Source organism: Haliotis rubra, unplaced genomic scaffold (assembly GCF_003918875.1).
Source record: "Haliotis rubra isolate DU_JTF1 unplaced genomic scaffold, ASM391887v1 Scf208, whole genome shotgun sequence".
In the NCBI taxonomy this organism is placed as follows: domain Eukaryota; kingdom Metazoa; phylum Mollusca; class Gastropoda; order Lepetellida; family Haliotidae; genus Haliotis; species Haliotis rubra.
Window position 1 is genome coordinate 289829 of NW_025766092.1, and position 22185 is coordinate 312013.

Sequence of the window (22185 nt, forward strand, 5' to 3'; positions counted from 1 at the left end):
CAAATGTGATTCACGTATGCAACATGTCTAGATATTACAGTCTTGTTATAAATTCACTAAAATCGGATCCAGCTCGTGTACTTGTTATGAACTTCCGAAATGCATAAACATTTGATAAATAATTAATTAGAATAATAGGACAAAAATATAAAGGCGCAAATTGACTTCGTTATTTTCAGTCCTAACCCCTTTTACCACTGGCAGATGAAGTCAAACTTCAAAATGTGTTAATTTGTTATCATAATAATCAAGATGGACATATTAATGAGCAAATATGATTTCATATTTGTTGATCAATGATTTCATGTTTTTGATTAGGATATACATATCATATTTATGCTACCTTTTGCGCTTGCGGGTGGCGCAGCAGAGCTCGCAACCCAGTCAAGAATTCTAGGATATCATCCAATTACAATAACAAAAGCAACAACCAGTCCCGGGGAATTGCTCTGGATCAATGTCCCTTCAAGCCACCTATTGGGTCATACCTCACGTTGTTGGACAGCTGATGTAATAGTAACAGAGTAAGAGTAACGGTCCGCTTGTCTGCCTGCTATAGTCTTTGTCAGTGGGTAGCTGTAGGCTCATACTATACTTGCTCTCATACAGTTAAATGGGGTACTTCACAAACCAAAGCGAACATTTCAAGTGTGTTTTGCAATCGGTGTATTGATAACTGTGTCAGTGTAAACTATAACTGTAAAAATGAAGGGTTATTGTGAATAATAGTTGAGCCGTTATGTTAGGTTTCTACAGAATGTTGCTTTATTTGTTAAGGAGAAAGGCTTATGAGAAAGCTTTGAATCTAATCCCATTATGTAGACACTTAAATTGCTATCACTTTACCATGCCAGCAAATAAATATTAGATGTTTAATGCCACGTACGGTAATACCCCAGCTTTAAGACGGCGGTCTGGAAATAATCAAGTCTGGACAAGCGGGTCTACGTTACTTGGATACAACGATATGCATAGTCCGCTTGACTACTATCAGGACAAACATACACGATGGTACGACGATATAAGTTCCGTCAGGGCAAATGCAGCTACACGATTTTAAATGTGTTCATCGCCATAACCTAGAGACCTTGGACCGAAGGTTGATTGATTGGTTGTTCCTTTACGCCGCACTCGGCAGTATTCCATCAATATAGGGGCGGTTTGTAAATATTGGAGTCCTGACCAATCAATCCAGTGATCAACATCATGAGCATCGATCTGCGCATATACAATGATATGTGTTCAACAAGTCAACGAGGCTGGCCACCCGATCCCGTTAATTAGTTGCCTCTCAAAAGAAGCATGGGTTTTGAACGGGATTCCCGTTAATGCCTAGCGCCAGTAGAAATTCCCAGAGTTTACTTCCGCCCCATAACACTTCAAAAGTGCACTTCTATTGAGACACACATTAAAGACAAAACGAGTCCGAATCCTCAAGCATGAACATGTTCAAGTTATGTTTATGAATGAGTGAGACAAAAATTAAGACCTCGACGGCAGTATATCGGGACTATTGAAAAAAGAGTAATGCTTTCAAATTTAGTACAGGCCAGTCAATGAAGGCCAATATGTCAAATGATGTTATCACCGGATTGTCTTGTCCAGCCTCGGTCATTTACAGACTACCGTAACAGACAAATGTTGCTGGAATGACCAGCTGACAAGCAAAAACATTAGGAATCTCAATAGACATAAACCATAGTTCTACCATTAGGTCACCCTCAAATCACGGACATACAAATGTTGCTGGAATGACCAGCTGACAAGCAAAAACATAAGGAATCTCAATAGACATAAACCATAGTTCTACCACTGGGTCACCCTCAAATCACGGACTTATAATATACGATGGGACATTCACTGACAGTCCAATAAGGAACATGTTAGTTTAAGAACAAGGGTTCACACCGTAGAACGCAACAATAATGTTGTGGCTTTCGTCATAGTAAATAGAGGGGGGGCAGTGGGGTATCCCAGTAGTTAAAGCCTTCGATTCCAGCATGGTACAATGTGTGAAGCCCATGCATGGTGTCCCCCGCCGTGATATGGCTGGAATATTGCTAAAAGCGGCGTGAAACTAAACTCAATCATTCACTCACTCACTCACTCACTCAATTTGTCTGTGGGCTTAAGGGCTCAAGATGCTCAGTAGAAGCCAGGAAGCGATCTTTGTGTGTTCGAACCCAGAAGTTTATGATCTCTACTTACCATGAGCATTGCTATTTGCTATAGCCTGAATTTTCACATGCTCGTCAATACCCTGACAAATTGCTATTTGCTAAAGCCTGAATTTTCACATGCTCGTCAATACCCTGACAAGCCCTTACATGCATGTTGCGCTTCAGCCAATAACGCACACAAAGCAATACATTCATTAGAGCAGTCACATGGGCGTCTGTGACCTAACGCCGTCTTTGGCCCAGTTGTTTGAAAATGATATCCTGGTTGATAATATCGATATAGCGAGCATACACGTCAACCGATCACGTTGAAAGCACAAAGTACAACGCCAGGAGCACCTGCAGTCTGGACACATATACAGGTACAGGCAGTCTGGAAGCAATGTAAGTATTACTCCTATGCTCTCAACAGCCCATGCTAATTGCTCCCACTTCAGTGTTAGGCATTTGTAACTCCATAACTCCTGCCATTGTAATGAATGGACATGCAAGCTATGTCAACAGACAGCCAACCTGACATACACGCCCATGATATCTCGATACTGTGATCTTATCAAATAACAGGGTGACGTTGTTTTGCTTTGATATATTAAGCCATTGTATTATTACGTGAATATTGAGCTAACGTGTATCGCTGCAGCTCAGGAAATCTAGTGCAGGGAGTGTAGTCATGACGAAACAGGAATTCACTTCCTGTTCTGTTGTCAACGCGACCAGGATCTGTATACATGCTTCTGTCGCACTTATCGCAGCTTTGCAGTTGAGCGTTCTCCTTAACATACATGTAAGTGAGTGATTACAGATATGACCCACTTCACATTGACGACAAGGTCTGTAGATTGTAGACAGGCTGCATTGACACTATAAATAGCGTTGCTGTAAATATCGTTACAGTGATTCAGAAGGTATATATTGCCATACTTTAAGGCATAACATTTTGGTACTTATATTGAGGTTACACTTCCATTGTAAGAAAAATGAGGATATAGTTTCAAGTCTTCCATTTTGTTTCACATAGGAAAAGCGTGATTCTTTTCGTGCACTCACCCTGTTTAATATCCGGATTAGACAACGCGCGATGGTTGTGGTGAGAGGCGACTGCCGGGGTAGGGTGGCCAGGCTGGCTTATTTGGTTGATGCATAACGTTTGCGTTAGATATATGTTGATGATGTCAGTCACAGTATTGTGTGGTCTGGTCTCAAGTTATTCCGGACAGCCGATGTGTAGCAACTGAGTAGAATATTGCTTGCAGCGACGTTAACAGTGAGTGAGTTTAATTTTACTCCCCTTTTTGCAAAATTCCAGCAATATTACGGCAGGGGACACCAGAAATGGGCTTCACACATTGTACCCATGGGTGGTTGGGTGGGGGTGGTAGCCTAGTGGTTAAAGCGATGGCTCGTCACGCCGAAGGCCCGGGTTCGATTCCCTACATGGGTACAATGTGTGCAGCCCATTTCTGGTGTCTCACGATATTGCTGGAAAATAGCCTCAAACATACAACCATATTCACTAAATTTAAGTGTAAGTTCACTTTTAACTGTTATAATGTTTAAGAAAACTACTTGAATCTGGAAAATAGCTCTTTGGATTGTATTGTTTTATTGTGAAATATGTTAAAACCCGTTTTTGGAAATATTTTTACGCATTCTTGTCTGAACTTGCGTCCATACATGTACATCCACGAACAACGAGGAGAGTTCTATGTATATACAACTTCTTTAATATAATATGGGCGACGTTTCGGTGCAGCTTCTAACACGGTTATCAAGCAAGTGATAACGGTATTAATAGGTACACTGAAACGTCGCTCACATAATATTAAAGAAGTTGTATATCCATAGAATTCTCCTCGCTCTTCATCACGCCAACTTCTTAATGACACTCAAAGAAGTTATGTAGATCCACGTCCAATGAAAATAACCAGGGTAATAATACCGTACAGTTAAATCACATCATAAAATCACACTGCATAAGGACATTATCGTTATGCGGAAACAAACTAGGGTACTTGTAAATCTCCAAATAACCACTCGTAAGATCCGATTTTGCATTGATCTTCAGTAACCCATGAATGTCGTAAGAGGCGACTAACGGGATCGGGTGGCCAGGTTAGCTGACTGGACTGATACATGTCATCGTATCCCAGTTGCGTAGATCGATGCTCATGCTGATCACTGGATTGTCTAGTCCATACTCGATTATACAGGCCGGCACTAGGATATTGCTGAGTGCGGTGTAAAAGTATACTCACTATCTCACTCCAAATAACCGATGCTGAAGAAGCACGTGCTCCTAGTTACCGTAGTAACTGCGTGTGAGTTTTGTTTGTTGTTCAACTCAGAAATTTGGCAGTTATATGGATATGGACATGTCAATAATCCAGCCTGGACCAATCAATCCTGTGATTGGCATCATGAGCATCGATCCACTCGGAGACAATGACACGCATCAACCAGGTCATCAACATGCACACATACAAACACTCTCAGACATACATATACGCATACATACACATGGAGAAGGGCCATGTGCCTGTTTGAAACGTTAGGCGATAGTTTCTTGAGAAAGTAAACTTAGCATCTCCTGATACAAAATTTCTTTCAAGGAGATTTCAACAGCGTATTATATTGCATCAAGAGTATACGTTTATCAGTACTGACTGACTGACTGAGTTTAGTTTTACGCCGCTTTTTAGCAATATTCCAGCAATATCACGGCGGGGGACACCAGAAATAGGCTTAACACATTGTGCCCATGTGGGGAATCGAACCCGGGTCTTCGGCGTGACGAGCCAACGCTTTAACCACTAGGCTACCCCACCGCCCCCGTTTATCAGGATGACCTATCAGATTGATAACGCCTTCCCTTTACTGGTGAACTAGGTTTCACCAGCGGGGTAATACATACTTCCATTGCGTTGGCGGGGTGATAACATTTTTTTTACAAATTGGGAAGGTGAGGTAGTGGTCATAGCGTTCGCTCGTCACGCAGAAGACCCGCGCTTGGTACAATGTGTGAAGCCCATTTCTGGTGTCCCGCCGTGATATTGCTGGAATATTGCTAAAAGCGGCGTAAACTAAACTCACTTTCTTTGTTAACATCGATAAATGTTTGGAAGATTGATAAATTAAAAGTTAGGCTCATTGGCTTGTCTTGAAAAGCATCAACTAAATCATTTTTTTGTGGTGTATCACATTGGCAATTCGACGTACAAGATACCTGCTCTGTACACATGTAATATTTGAAAGCATTAGTTTCAGAAGATGCGTCGCAACACAGTGTACTATGGAATTGATGATCAAGGACGAGAACATTCGGATGATTCTGAGAATTCACAAGAGAGTGAATCAGAAGCTGATATCTCATCCGGAATCGGCAACACTTCATCTACTTCTGAAGATTCTGGAGCAAGTGAACCAGAAGTCGATACCTCTACTACATCAGACTTGTCACCAAGAACATGGTTCGAAAAAAGTCAGGGGAGATTTGACGGACAAGACACTGATGATATTGTGGTCGGAGAAAGTCTTGATATAGTTTACTACCCAAAGGAACCACATCAGGATATTCTCCAGCTTCGCGTAAACGAGGAACTCCATACAAAGTTACAACAGGAACCGCAAACGTACAAGAGATGCATCATTAACCTGAAAGGACCTCATTTTGCTGTGTGTAAAATCCAAGACGATGGAAACAACTTTCAAGAAATAGAAATTCATGGAAGAGGAAAAATTGGGAACACATTCAATAATGATGAAGTTGCAGTTGAAATTTTGAACAATAACGTGGATGAAGATACAGAAAATGCTAGTGTTGATGATAAACTGTATGGTAAAGTGGTAGGGGTGTTACGAAGCAAATTTCGGGAGACAAGATTCCCCGTCTTGGCATGTACTGTCAACAGCAAGGAAAAGAGTATAGTCATTCCAATGTGTAATAGTATACCCAGAATTCGCATCTGGTCTCATTTTTCTACACAAAGAATACAGGACTTCAACAACTCAAATTCCAATTCTGGGATAACGCAAAATAACAAACACTTTATAGATGTGCACACTTATGAGAAGGGTAAACAACTGAAGTTTCAATCTTGTCGTGAAATAATAGACAGTAAGAAAGGACAGTATGTTCTTCTTGTTGTTCTTTTGTCGTGGAGTAAACAATTTCCCTATCCTGTGGGAGCAGTTGTTAAAGTCCTGGAATGTGGGACAACGTTTGAAAGTGGTCTAAATGCTTTAATCCCACAGTTCAAAGTTCCTAGATATTATCCAAGAAACACTGTACAGGCAACTGTTTCCCTTGCTGGAAAGATTGAATCAGGGATTCTCCAAGCTGAAGATACAAAGCGAGAAAAGTATCAACATCTGTCTGTATTTACAGTTGATAATTCTAATTCTAAGGATTTGGATGATGCTCTCAGTGTCTGGAAGGTAAAGCAAGAGGACGTCCTTTTGGTTGGAGTTCACATCACTGATGTGACCACTTTTGTGAAGAAAGGGGATGACATTGACAAGACAGCTGAGCAAAGAGCCACAACCTTCTTTCCTACAGATGACAGAGGTCATCATATGATTCCAGAAAACCTTAGTCAAGACCTTCTGAGTCTCCTGCCAAACTGTGATAGATTTGCAATTTCTGTGCTCTTTAAGATTGACAAACGAGGAAACATTATTGGAAAGCCATCAGTGGCCCGAAGCATAATTAGATCTGACAGAAAGTTTTCATATAAGGAAGTTCAAAACATCATCGATGGTCAGGCAGTTAGCTTCAAATGTAAACAGTCACTGAAAAGTAGCATACGGGTCCTACATGTATTAGCTAAGAAATTTCGAAAAGAGCGACTTGGAAATTCAAGATTTGAAGTACGATTTGAAGATCCTAGATTTGTAAAATTGAGAACAAACAAGGAGCTATTGATGCACACAACCTCATAGAGGAATTCATGATTAGAACTAATGGTTTCATTGGAGAATGGCTGATGGAATCCTGGCAACACTGTGTCCCTTTACGATGTCAGTCAGCTCCTCCTGTAGATACACGTGTTCATTGGGTTAACAGGGAAGGAAACATCATTGATCTCCTTGTCAAACTACAGAGTTTTCATGTTCTCGATGACAGAGAATGCTGTGTAGCAAAACATTGTTTCCAGAACAGAGAAGAAACACATGAACATATTTCAGTACAGAAAGGAGTATGGGAGGAACTGAAAGAAGCCGGTGAAGTGAATGACTTTGCAAAAGCAAGGGATCTTCTCTGCTGTGATGCACTGCATCCATTACAGTGCCTTGCAAATCATCGTTGGGTGCATATGTTGGAGTCCGCAACATACAAATGCTCTTCAAAAGGGAAAAAATACACAGGTCACTTTTCATTGAACATGTTCCCGTACACTCATTTCACGTCTCCGATGAGAAGATATGTGGATCTGATTGTTCATAGACTCGTCCACGCTGTGTTAGATGGGCAAGAGGCCCCATACACCCAAGCAGAGATGGAAAAAGCATGTGAACAAATGACGGAAGCATGTCAAAGAGAAATCAAACTCAAGAATACTTGCCGAACAATAAGAAAGAGTGAAATGCTTTCCAAGAAACCTCTGACCTTCAATGCTGTTGTTGAAAGGGTCAGTGACAGCAGTGTGGCATTATTTATTCCCTCTCTAAGAGGCACATCGTACAGACGATTAGAATTGCCCTTAAATCTGCTAGACTGTTGTAGAAAACCAGTTGTAGAAATTTCCCCGTCAGGACGGGAACAAGTTCTGTGTTTCTGGAGGAAGCGTCTTTACAGATATGAAGAACGACCAGAAAGGGACAGAAGAGATCAAACAAATTTGAACCAAATTAAAAAACCAGAACAATTTAACATTTTGCTTGATGAAAATATGCATACTGAAGAGATGCCACTTCCAGACTTTGCCAAAGCATTGAAGGAGATTTTTAATGCATCAGGAACAAAGGAAGTTGTGCCCAATATCAAAGACACGTCTGTTTCCCATAGGCGAGGAGTAAAGATGCTGGCTGATGAGAAATATGGGGACATGTCAGTTTGCCATTTCTATGGCTTCAGACTGATTTTCTACTCAGGCCAGGTTCTCAAGGTTCAGGTGCATGCGGAACCAGAGATGGGGATGCTTACTCCATATGTTCAACTGTTTCATGTCTGTGCTAATTATGACCTCTGTCTGACTCATCTGGAGGATCCCGTCCATACGTTTGCTGAGTATGTGATGCAGCCCTTCAGGAATCGCCACTTCAGAATCATTGAGGAATACCAGGAAACATGGCTGCCTGTTGTTCGAATGGAAAGTGCTTTAAACTCCGTTGGCAGCAAATATACCATTGTCATCGATAACGTGAACACGTTGATACGAAACTGCAATCAAAGACTTATTGGACGATTGATACTTGACGCTAAGTTTTGCGATTTTCGACAGATTGAAATCGGTGGCAAAGGGGTAGACAGAATGGCTAAAATGAAAGCAGGTGAAAGTCCTTTCAAAATGCCTTGCAACGATGCATCCTTGGACTATCTGTGTCTCAGGCATACTCCAAGGGATTATGATCCAAGTTCAATGTTCAGTTCAGCCAGTGTTTGGGTAGGTCATGCTCTAATCAAGAAAGTGAAGTTGAGAAAGCCAAAAGGCAGCATTGCAGGCAGTGATCCTCATGCAGGAACTGTTGTTATAGCCTTTGAAATGAGACCGAATACGATACCACCTCCACCAAATTTGATAGACCAAGAATTCCAGGCTGCGGCTGAGATCATTTTGAAATCGCAAATTGACAGGTAGGTAATGGGATATATATATATATGACAGACTAAAAATAGAAGCAAGCAGACGTTTGTCGTCTGGTATAAGCAAATTTATCAATACGTATATTTTCTTAAAATAGTTCTGCATGCCCCTTCTACGCTGCTGTTTATCTCATTTGTTTTATTTATAAAGGCGAACAGAACAGATGTTGGAGATACTGGACACAGAAGGATCTGAATTGGCCCGAAATATAGCATTAAAAGGCGGAAGCCTACTGACAACAAGATTACGTAAGCAGATTAACTCTGTCAAAGTGAGCGATCACGGTTTATGTATGTTTTGCTGTCACCGATTTAATTCTGCCATCATTAAAGTCCACCAACTAGGAGGAACACCAACACTATATTTTCACTGCATATTTCAAATTCTTGATGCAACTTTGCAGTTCTAGCCAGTTTGCCCACTGGGGCAACTGTTTGTTCCAGGGTACTATATAACATACAAATCTGAAACCATACTGATTTTGTAAATACGATCAACAGCTTCTACACGAAAATTCTTTACCCTTTTGGACGTTATTTTAATCCAGTTGAATTTTCCATCACTAAGGTATCCATAATTCTGGACAAGTGAAGTGTATCGATATTTTACAAAGGGATTGATGATTATATTAAATTATATTTTATAGTTTAGTCAAGTTTAAATAGAAGTGGTGTTAAGAAACCATAACCAGTCTCCATCTTTATCTAGCTAAGCAAGCACATGTAGTTACTGAGTATTAACTTACAGTGGTGTATCCTGAACTGATGATGGTATGATAGCGTGTGTTCTGCATTATTTTCAGGATAAAATTCGCTCTGTAATAAACATACCAGCTTCATGTTATGCCATGTTTAACAATGGACACAGAACATGCCGAAGTGTATGTTCAGTGATGGACATCATGAAAATGATCTTTGAATGAAAAGTAAAATATGTGTTGTATGTGTGGCCTTTGTTCAAACAGGTTCTGCGCAGCTGAGCTCTACTGATTTAACAGACGAAGAGCGAAAACTCTGCTCCACAATGATCATCAACAATTTCAATCAGGGAATAGCCATTCAGAGAGCTCTTGATCAGCCATTTAGTCTGATACAGGGGCCACCGGGTAGGTTATATGTGAGCAACTGGACACCACATTTGGTTGTCATGGTTAACGGATAGCGAGGGATGTTAATCACTTGTTTGTCTGGTCCTGCCTTGACGTTTAACCGTCACGGAATTGCAATAATGCCGTTAACACCAAAACCAAAAATAAAACCTGAATATCACAGCAATAGTATCTGCTTCCAGGTGTAATATTTGCTACAAGTCTTTCATCAGGTTATTCTTCTTGCGATATCAATACCCTAGCAGTTTAAAGTTGCGCTGGCTGAGTGGGTTAGATGGCTGTCTTTATGTCTTTGCGATTAGGTGTCTGACGCTGAGGGTGTGGGATCGAATCGATGGGACTGAATGTAATAAAATACTAGCATCAATACTTTAATCTTTATCTAGCTAAGCAAGCACATGTAGTGACTGAGTATTAACTTACAGAAAGTGTAATATAACACTGTAACATATGTTACATTTGACCACCTTCTAAATGGCATTATGTATTCACAGTTTAACGGAGTTAGTGAGTGAATGTTTTTGAAACACGGCTGTCGGCAATATTTCAGCCTTCACGCGGCGTTAGGCTTTATAGTAATAAGAACATACTTGTAAGGTGCAAATCTATTTTGGCCATTATTCCTAAATGTGCGAAATATGTTTTCAAACCTAACAACTGTCGCAAGAAGTGAATCAGTAGCATATTTCAAAACAATATGGTTCTGTTATTAAAAACCTACTATATAGCATATATCAGCTTCTTTATACATCTGGATATTGCTTGTTGCAGGAACAGGGAAGACCACTATTGGTGTGAAACTGGTGTATTTGTTCAACAAGATCAATAGAACAAACTCTGATGAAGGCAAACGACAAGTTCTCTATTGTGGGCCCTCCAACAAATCAGTGGATCTTGTTGCTGGTAAATCTTAGAGAAATCCGAAATCTTTTAGATAAATATAACATATACTTTATAACATCTAAGGGGTCTCCGGTTGACTGGACGCTTGGAACTATTTATTTGAATGTTTTTTACGAAGGGTGGCTCGTTGATAGGATTTTTAATATTCTGTTCATCATAATAATATCATTCAGCAAGAGGTATAAGCAGCCGAGAGGGTCCGGGTGATCCTGGCATAGTTAGAACCTCGGTGGGAAATATTCTGACCATAATCATATTTGGATGACACACTGATATTTTGTACCTGCATCAATTCAAAATAAGAACATGTGTGACATGCTAAACACTGTGATCACAAAGTGAAGTTTGGCAGATAGAGAATAATACCTACAAAACTTATACCGTTATGCATTCATACAAACATACACATTTCTTTGTTTTATTGGGGCGGTGGGATAGCTTAGTGGTTAAAGCGTTCGCACATCATGCGGAAGACCCGAGTTTGATTCCCCACATGTGTGAAACCCATATCTAGTGATATTGCTGGAATATTGCTAAAGGTTGCATAAAACTAAACTCACTCACTCACCTTGTTTCATTACAGGTTACATGATAAAGAAACTGGGGAAGATGTGTCCAAGGATCATACGACTGTATGGCAAAACCATTGAAGAGAATGATAAACCTGTTCCAAAGAAGATTGTCATCGCTGACAGAAACAACAAATATTTGAAATCTGATCCTGAAATCAGAAAAGTTACTCTTCACTTCGTCATCAGACAAGACGGGAGACCACATGCTGAAGAAATAAGGACGTACGATGAAAGGTTCCAAACCTACTTTGATGATCCCCAAAAGGTAAAGTTAATTTCATTGAAATATTTTAGCAGTGGTAGTTTTGATTTGTTTAATTGCTTGTTATTAAGTCATTAACCGATTCACGTCCGGGTGAATGAGATGACTGAAATAGGCTCGTATTCTTTGGGTGACCGCGATTTATTAGTGCCATGACAACCTGATGACGTGGGAAATGGGTCTTGCTTTCATTCTCGATATGTAATTCCCATGGGAAATGCATGCTGAAAATCATATAAACTGTTTACAGGAGAACATTACTTTGGAAGATTTGAAGGCGTACGACAAACTGATAGCGCGAGCCGAGAAGCACGAGCTTGCTCATTGTGACGTCATCCTTTGCACATGCGTAGTAGCTGGCGGCAAGAAGCTGACGGAAGTAGCCAACATCAACCAATGTATTATTGACGAGTCTGGTATGTGCACAGAACCCCAGAGCATGATCCCCATCATCGCAACCAAGGCACAACAAGTCGTGCTGATAGGCGACCACCGCCAGCTGAGGCCCATTGTAAAGTGTTCGCATGCTGCCAGCCTAGGTCTTGACCAGTCGTTGTTTGAGAGGTACAAGAAGGATGCCGCTTTCCTGAATATCCAGTATAGAATGGTTGGTGTATATTTGTTTTGTCCCAACAAAGTATCTAGTTGGTCCCAGTTGAAGGTGTCATCGTCTTTAGAATGTAAATTTCTGCAATGAATAAAAACATTGCGCTTAACTTACTATATTACCGTACATTCTGCCTTTGTCCAACCTAAGGTAAAGCTTAAACGTTGAGGTTATTGATACAAATGTGAAAACAGCATTCTTGCCAAAACCTTAACATGACCAAAATACATCGAGAAAAGGCTCTTATTATGTGGTGGGCGGTGGGTTAGCCTTGTGGTTAAAGCGTTCGTTCGTCACGCCGAAGACCTGGTTTCGATTCCCCACATGTGTAAAATGTGCGGGGTCCATTTTTGGTGTCACCCGCAGTGATATAGGCTGAAATCGCCAAAAGCGGCGTAACACAATGCTCCCTCACTACCATGTGGTAATTATAAACAGTACCAGACTCAGTTATACGTTTATTCAACAAAGGTTTGCTTTGTTGGGAATCGCCCGATGCTAACTAAGGATAATGACATGGGTCTTCTTTAACATTAGAGGCGGTGGGGTAGCCTAATGGTTAAAGCGTTGGTTCGTCACGCCGAAGACCCGGGTTTGAATCCCCATATGGGTACAATGTGTGAAGCCCATTTCTGGCGTCCCCCGCCGTGATGTTGCTGGAATATTGCTAAAAGCGGCGTAAAACCAAACTCAGTCAGTCAGTCTTTAACATTAATTCTTCATCGGCCCATAGCATCCAGAAATATGCCAGTTTCCATCAAGCCAGTTTTACAAAGGGGCTCTTAAGACAGAAGACTGTCACCCGGAGCGGGCAGCTTGGTACATCGCCCCAGGGAAGGAGCTGTCCATCTGGCCAGTGAGCACCAACCCCAAGGTGTTCTGCCATGTAGCTGGGAAGGAGGAGACTCTTACTGTCACTACACAGGACGGCAACGAACAGTCAAAGTCCAATAGGAAGGAAGCTGAAAAAGTGGTTAGTTTTGACGGATACCGAGTATGACTTAAAGATGTTGCTTAATAATCGACATTTATAACAATGTCTATTATGTCTATTATTTGGGCATTTATGCAATCACTCAATTTGGCAGCAGCCTCTTTTTGAGAAATTTGAGAAAGTGGTATATTTTGTGTTAACTCTACATTTCCGATAAAGACAGAACACTCATGATGCTCTGTCACTCTCGTTAAAATAAATGTCTATTGATATAAACATAGAGAGAATTATTCCGGGCTTTTTTATTTATAGAATTCTTCCAACATATATAAGGGGGTACCCCCTAAGGGGTTGAGCTAAGCAATTGCCGGTATTCTATGTGTCATCGTTCTTTGGTGTCATGGGTCGTTGCACACTGTTCCAGCCATTGGTTTGTCAGAACCAGAAGCGACCGTTGTGCTATGAATGGAGTAATTCTCACCGTAGCGTGAAATAGAAACGAACAGTTCACTACAAAGTTTCACTCTTTGGTATTGCAGTGTGAAGTGGTGAGGTACCTTGTAAACCGAGATGAGATACCAGTTGAGAACATCAATGTGATGTCCCAGTACAGTGCTCAGAGAAGTCTTATCAAAGAAATGCTAGAGAAGAAATCAGATGCTAACAAAAACCTAAATGACCTCAGAGTCCAGACAGTGGTGGCAAGTCAAGGTAGGTGTCCTTTCATCCATACATCTGTTTAGCCTTCTGTAATGTAAAGGAGAGGTTAGGCTCAGGTCTCTTTGTGCTTATTACAAGCCGCAAAATACTTTGCAATATTATTATTCAATGGCTTTTGAGGCTATAACTATATTATAATTATAACTGCAATGACATTGATATCATACCTTGACATAAATTATTTAGCTGTTGAGCGAATGAAGCTGTTAGTGTCTGTATAACAGCGGGGTATATTACAGCAGTAGAATGTGTCATTGTGACATGTGTTACAGAAAAAATATAACCTGTTATAACAACCTGTATTTAAATGGATATACATGTGAAAATACTGGTCATTTTAAAAGATAGCATTCATCACCGGTGTCAAACAGACAGAATAACTGAATGACAAGTATTCAATGACATAGAACCGACATACATGAAGAAGATGATTACAAGCCAAACAGTATTTTTTCTGCAGGTGGTGAGTGGGACTATGTGATATTCAGCACGGTGAGATCTCTCCCTCGGTACAAAATAGAGGACAAACCAACACTTGGCTGGCGCAGGCACAACCTGGGTTTCATCACAGATGAAAATCAGATCAACGTTGCTCTCACTCGTGCTCGAAAAGGCTTGATAATCGTTGGTAATGTTTAAATATTTTCACAGCATTGATCACACACGACCCCGGAAAGGCTTGATAATCGTTGGTAATGTTTGAATATGTTCACAGCATGATCACACACGACCCCGGAAAGGCTTGATAATCGTTGGTAGTGCTTGAATATTTTCACAGCATTGCTCACACAGCGTTGAACGAGGAAAGATTTGATGTTCTCTTGGATAATCGAAAATGCATTATCTACTGATGCTGGAGCATCTGTTGTGATCCCTGACTGAGAAAAAATCATTAGCATATTTGCACATGCATCAATACTTACAGATGCTGGTTCATTTGTTGCGATCAATATATGTTATAGAAAACGATAGACCCACATTTTACAAAACTGTCATACAGAATGCTAGACTAGAGGGTTACTCATGTTACTGAAAATCCTAAAACAACATGACGCCTGCCAATGTCTGTCCTTCGCAGGTCACCTCTGTTCGTAAAGATATGGTTGGCTCAAATTAACTCAAATTTTAGATTTTTTAATTTCATTTTCCAAAATATGGCTTACACGTTAACAGATACCTATAAAATGTCTTGTTAATCTGTGATCCGGTTACAGGGAATTCCCATCTACTGAAATGTGACCCCATCTGGAAACAACTGCTGGGTGCATACAGAACTGAGATGTGTTTTGTGATGGATGCAGATTTCTTCCCTCCGACCTGATCGTAGCCTCAACGTGTTTTGACCAACAAGGATCGTCATGCTTTTGGATAGCCTACCAAAGCCGAGTTGGAAGAACGGTCTCAACGTAATGACCAAGACTGACTTTTATTACATGCTGCCACCAGGCATTTCCTGCAGGAAGATAGAGAGAAGATTTCACAAGATTCATGAGCGTCGATTCTCGCAATTGGGATACGGTGATATGTGTCTACCAAGCCAGCGAGCCAGTTCAATTCTACCTTGGATGTTTACGGGTACAAACAAATGACTGGACATTTTGGTTTGTTACATCCAAATAACATTCAAAATATATTAGTATGTAGACTTTGTCAATGTGTCGAATGCAGTTTTCATATTCATGTATATATTAGAACATGTATTGTTAAAAATGTCTGCATGCATCAGGCCGATGATATGGTCCTTTTTATATGTTATTTTCTAAGGGAGCAAACATTTCCAACATATCTTCCACCTTTCGTTTTCTCTGTTGTAAAACGAACACATCAGTTGTTGTAATCAGATAAAATGAAAGCAGTTCAGGTGGAGGGTACACATTTATGTGCAAGGAAGATTCGTTTGCAGATGAAGACTGAAGGAAACTATGTGCACAGACGAACGATTGGTATCCCTGGAGGAAAGACGTTTACACCTGTACCTTATGTTCCTGTGTTTGTTTGTTTTCTAATGAACGGTTGATTTGCCTTTGCGTGTGTTTGTGACTCATCGGTAGAGGAGGATACGCTCACCTACTCCTGTATCATAACCAGCAGATTTCTAAAGATTGTGGAGAGGGTTGTGTCGAGCAGATCGGAAAAGACTTATAAACGTAGAGACAATATACATATATGTATGTCCCTCTCTCATTATTGATGAAATAAGAGCATCAATGTGGCTAACCCGATCTGTAACAACAAGTTACTTGCCCTGAAATCTTTTCAGATAAAATATGTTAAAATTAAAAATTGGAAAACCTATGAATGATAATGTCCTTCTTGACCTTTTCTGACTTTGAATATCTATCTATGGACAATAGATCGATCCAGTCTGTCAATCAAAACTGTGGCATGCGTAAATTTTGGCCAATCAGCAGGCCGGATTTGTCAGACTTTTTTCCGAGGTCAAACGATGCCTCCGAAGCGATGTGCTTCGAATTATGCCATTTACACTCGCTAAATCTATATTAATTACATATTGCTGCGATTTGGTGTGTACCTTTAACAAAACCATTACGGTCAAGACAAAAAAATTAAGGCGGATCAAGCAGCGCGATAGGCCTAACGATCAGTTAAATGTCTGCACCATCGGTCACGAAACCTTCGTCTGCCTGCAGATGAGAATATGCACGAATTTCCACACTTTTGCACATGTGCAAAATCATTACCAATTGATGGCAACAAATAGAAGTTTAAGACTTTGCAAGTGTTATAAACACGGACAATTCTTGTAACTAAAAAATTGTTTTTGCTTAACGTTTTTAGTCTAGTGGGCATAAAGTTGGTAGGCCATAGTAAAAGGCGAGAAAGCCGTGACACAATGTAAACAAATCTGACAGCGATCGGATTTCGGTTAAGGTCGACCGAAAGAGCATAACTTGTTACATGAATGAACAGTGTGGCGGATATTGTCCCCTTTCGCTCTTAGATATTCTTAAATTTGTCACACATTTTAGGATGTTTTATGTATCAAAAGCACAATCGTAAAGCCTACAGTATCTTTTTAACAGAGTAAAATATTCGAGGAGTAATATTTTTTATTCAAACAGGACAATCATGGCAGGAAAATTATTTGTATTAACTTAGGTTCTTGGCTCCTGCTTTTAGATGTTTTTTAAATAATACATTTACTAATAAGTTGATTCTGAAAGTGATTGCTAGTATCATAACTCATTAAAGTTATTTCAGATTGAGCCAAGGCTAGTGTTTATTAAGATGTTGGTTTTGGACAATTGTTCAAGGTTTGTTGATGGTTATTTGGAAGATAAGCTTCATATTAAATTGCACACTGGCTTGTAGGAGGTGAACGCTTCAGGACATTTTCATGTGTGTTTTCCTAAACCTTTGTTATGACTTTTACCAAATTTTGAATCAACTTTACTATAATTTTTATGCCACTAGTAAGTATCTCAGAAAAGGAAATAGATCAAAATCAGTGTTATGTCCTCTAGTGATATAGTCTCAGATCTAATAAAACAAAGATTATCATTGTTTAAGAAGCAATAATGTCAATATGTAATTGTATTGATGAAAAGCTTTGAACATAGGATATATATTCTTTGCACCTTATTTACACTAGTAGTTAGCAGGTAAACATCTCTGATGAAAAAACAATACATTTGTATTTTGTGTAACGTTCTACATCAATTCTAGTTAATTGTTCGGATAACTGTGGATCCTTTGTTCAAAGATTTTGCATCACAGGTTTCCTATTTCTGGAAGATGAGTAGTGTACAGATGCAGACAGTACCTTGGATCTTCTTTGTGTTCTGATGCTGTGACATACCTGTACATAAACGCTGGCAGTTCATGAAGTCCAGTATTGTGGAAGATTGTATGTAAATTAGGATTCCACAACAAAGTACATATAGAAAAATAAAATGGAAAGGATGATTAATAAATGGATTTCCTTATATTCAGTGTCATTTTAGGATGATGTGCAGATTTTGAAGAGAGAAACTTTACTGAGAATTGCTGCAGATCAGCTGTTGAATATTTGCTTCTGGGTATGTCCAGATACGTCCATGGAAACATATTGTTTACAAGCCCAATTACCTTTTCCAGGGAAATCAAATAGGTTATGCTGATTGAATTGTTTACATTAATTATATACAGACAAATAAGGTGCATGAAGTACTTTATCAACTCGTGGTGATATATTTGATATGAGTAGACACTTGGGTGGGAATCTCTATATATGTACATAAATGGAAGTGTCTAGAATGGTGATAAATGGTTTTATGACATCACATTAGAGTCTTCCTGAGTCTACCCATTACCTGCACTTCAAACAGAAGTGGTTTCAAAGAGATAGAACAATAGTAATTGGCATCAGTGGCACTACGTCTACGACCGAGACCTGCGTCGCTATGTGGGTTCTCTCACAATGAATGAATGGATGAATGTAACAAAACCGCTATAATAATGTGGTATTATACCCGATTCACCCAATGTTTAATTCAAAGGGATAGGTTCTTGTATATATGCAACAAATGAGTGTAGATTTAATTGATCTGAACCGGTGGAGGAAATAGGTAGCTATGGACAAATGTTGTGTATATTCTTACGACATGGGTATGTTTGAAAAGTATTGAGCAAAAAAATTTGGAGAAAATATGTAAAGTGGACTCTGCATAATCCGACACTCACTGGGACCCGGAAAAATGTCTGATTATACAGCATGTCGGGTAATTCAATGTCTCTGCCGGGACCCCAAAAATATGTCGGAATTCACAGATTGTCGGATAATTCAGATGTCGGATTTTACAGTTTCCACTGTAGCTATGAAATACATGTGTATCTATGGAGGAAATATGTATCAATGAAGCTTATGTATATATGGGTTTTTTATAGTTTGAATATATTTCTTGTTAAATAATAAAGTGTTCTCGTCACGGTTGATGTGACGTTAAGTATCAGCTGAATCACTCAGGAATATGTACCTATTGAGCAAATGAAAATTTATCAATGAAAATGCTTTACAAGTAAATTTTACGAATAGCATTTGTACGCACGAATATGAACAGTCGTGATGGCAGGGCAACGATCCATATTTATCCTGATAGTTTTACTATTTTTATAAAGGGCTAGATTGACTTCACCTGGCAACAGGTGTAGGGAACACACTGCAACACAAATTGTAGAAGACCAAACATGTACTTGTATATACATCAGCGCTTGACTGATATAGTGTGTTACAGTTTCAGGACGGTAGGGGGAAAATGAAAGAATTTCAATTTTCAGTCGCCTGTCTTTACATGGCCGCATATGCCATGGTAGCTTGTGCACTGGACATGTAACGTGTTCTGGACACTTAAGCACTTAACACTTAACGTGTTCTGGGCACTCGAAAGAAGACAAATAAACAGTGCGATACTGATTCGTTTCCACTTGTTATTGTTTACAAAGCAATATCGGATTTGGGGTAAGTGAGTGAGATTTACGCCGCTTCTACATATACAGTAAACAGCGAGGAACCTCCTCTGATTATAGGCCACGTGTACCTGGCTGTACTAAAATATATAGCAGAACAGTTCGATATACCTTTACGTTTGATACAAGAGTGTTCATTATAAACGTAGTTTACTCCAGCAACCATTCCAGCTATATAGGGGCAGGGTGCACTAGAAAGCGAACGATAAATCTCAAAATCATCATCATCATCATCATCATCATCATCAGAAAAATCCTTCACCATAGTAGGGGAATCGAATTAGGCAAGACCAAAGCTGATGAAACATTGACAAGATTTTTTATAATCTTTTGGGAGCATTTCAGCCAAAATGGAGAATAAACGCTTGAAGTGTGGCCGTGCCATGGTGTCAGGTCCCATCCCCTTTCTTCACATCCGGCTATCCATCCGTGAATATCCAGGTCAGAATTGGTCTTGAGAGGCAACTATCAGGTGGTCACGGGCCAGCTGACCTGGCCGATGTCATCGTATCCCATTTGCGTAGATCAGTTATCATATCAGTCACGGGATTGTCTAGTCCAGAGTCGATTATTTACAGACCCCCGTCATATAGCTTGGTACTACGCCATTTAGCAAGCAAGCAGGCAACACATCCTATTATCAGTTAACTCGTATCACTAGGACGTGAGATAGCATCATTGTCAAAGCAAAGCTGACAGTTGCAGATATTAATCAATCATATACATGCCTCTGTGTTACGTCAATTGTTCAGCTTGGTCATTGTGAACTTAACTACCGTGCGAAATAAAATCTACACTTTTATTTTAATATATACTCAGATTTTACCGAAATATTTCAAAAGATTATCAAAATATTACTTGGCTGAAAACAGTTATTGATTCACAGTTTACTTGAGGTACACGAGTACGATACACAAATAAAATACGGCAACACCGAATACCCTCTTCTTGGTGGTTTCATTTAGCAGCCATCATTGGGCGTTGTAACCTTTCTTTGACCCTGCAGTTCATGGACCATTTGTTATTTAGGATAAAAACTTATATGTGAAATTTTGTTGGTATGGATGAGGAAAGGATTAAAAAGGCCCCACCCATTCTTAGGTGTTTCCGCCTTGTAAACATTAAAAAACATGTATTACTTGAGGTGTTTCTCCCGCTTCAAACTCCCGAACTGGGACTGGGAATACCATTGAAAGCGTCGTTCAAATCTTTCTTTTGTTGGAGAATATCTGATGTTCACAGCCACTATTCTCTACTCCTAACAGAATCTGTTTGTGGGAATAGTAAAGACGGTATTTTTGCAGTGACGTAATATATTCAAGCCCATTTACGTATTAAAAATCCAGAGTTAAAGAAAGAAGTCGCTCTTTTAAGCATTGCACTTATCCTTTTCAAATCCTGTTGTAGAAGGGTTTGGGGCACACCCATACAACGGATAATAGGGAATAATAACTCTTGCACCGCGTGTGTAACTAGTGTGGGAATGGGTGAGGTTTTAATATTTTAGGATGGCAACACATGTCCTTTTTAAAATGACTTGAATAAGCAATGACGAAATGCGTCATTATCCTTGAGCAGTCAATGAGCGTTGGCGTTTCAGTGCTCGGAGTACTACCCTGGTGATGGTAACGAGGGGGCGGACAAGAAACGCGTGGTGACGTCAATACAGTGTGTACAGGTGTACTTTATCACCCTATAAAGTACTATCAGTGATTTTGATCTTTTAGCAAAGGTTGCGCCTGCGCTAACGCTCCGACACTGACCCAGGCAACCACTGCCGAATGGCGGCCTTCACTGCAGGGAGACGCGCCATACATTTACTATAGAAAAATCCGAGAACGGGTGGTTAGAATTTTTTCATAGCATTTTCATCGATACTATGGCAAAGTATACGTCACCAGAACAACACCCATCGTTACTTTCAGTGTACGAACACGTTATTTAAGCAGTTTCGAGACACGAAAATCGTCGTTACATGGGCGATATGTAAACAATGACACACACCCTATTTTCATCACCGACATGTGCTTTGATATTTCGTGTCAGCTCGCTATTGCCACAAAATCGTACACATAAAACATGGATCTGAACGACCACATTGATTGAATATAGTTAGCATCTTTATTTTAGCAAATATGATGACGTGTAATTCGATGATTTGGCCCCCATTTCTCCTGTTTTGTGTGTTGGAAATAAACTGAACGCCCAGTAATAGTAACTAGAAAATGGTTGTTACCACATTATATAATTAATAATAATTATTTCTAATACATTTGAAACACATAAATGATTCATTCAACAATGTTTTTTAACAATGTATGTGCTTTCAAAATGGAATAATATTAGAAGAATATGGCCTATTTATTATTTGTATTCATTTGGCATATATCATTTCAATATAACATCCATATCTGTTCTTCCATTTTGCATTGGGCTGATCACGGTGATGCAATAGGCATTGATCTTAAAAAGTTTAACAATAGTCATAGTATGGCAACATCTGCGTGATTCTACTGGGAAGTTGATTACACATCGGACCTTTATATATAACATTGAATGTACCCCATTCCCCACCCCATACATAGCTACAGTTTTGTATATAATAGGAAAACGGACACATTATGAAATAT

At 39.7% G+C, this 22185-nt stretch overlaps 1 protein-coding gene across 1 annotated transcript; it reads left to right on the forward strand.

The window, feature by feature from the left end:
* Window positions 1-2401: 2401 nt before the first annotated feature.
* Window positions 2402-17185, forward strand: LOC124276343 (helicase with zinc finger domain 2-like). Its single transcript, XM_046711973.1, is given in 12 exon segments — window positions 2402-2564; window positions 5439-7073; window positions 7076-8973; window positions 9134-9231; window positions 9948-10088; window positions 10863-10994; window positions 11578-11831; window positions 12079-12435; window positions 13169-13408; window positions 13909-14080; window positions 14550-14717; window positions 15304-17185. Coding segments are annotated over 11 exon segments (5193 nt in total). The 5' UTR covers window positions 2402-2564; window positions 5439-5447; the 3' UTR covers window positions 15411-17185.
* The last annotated feature ends 5000 nt before the right edge of the window (window positions 17186-22185 follow it).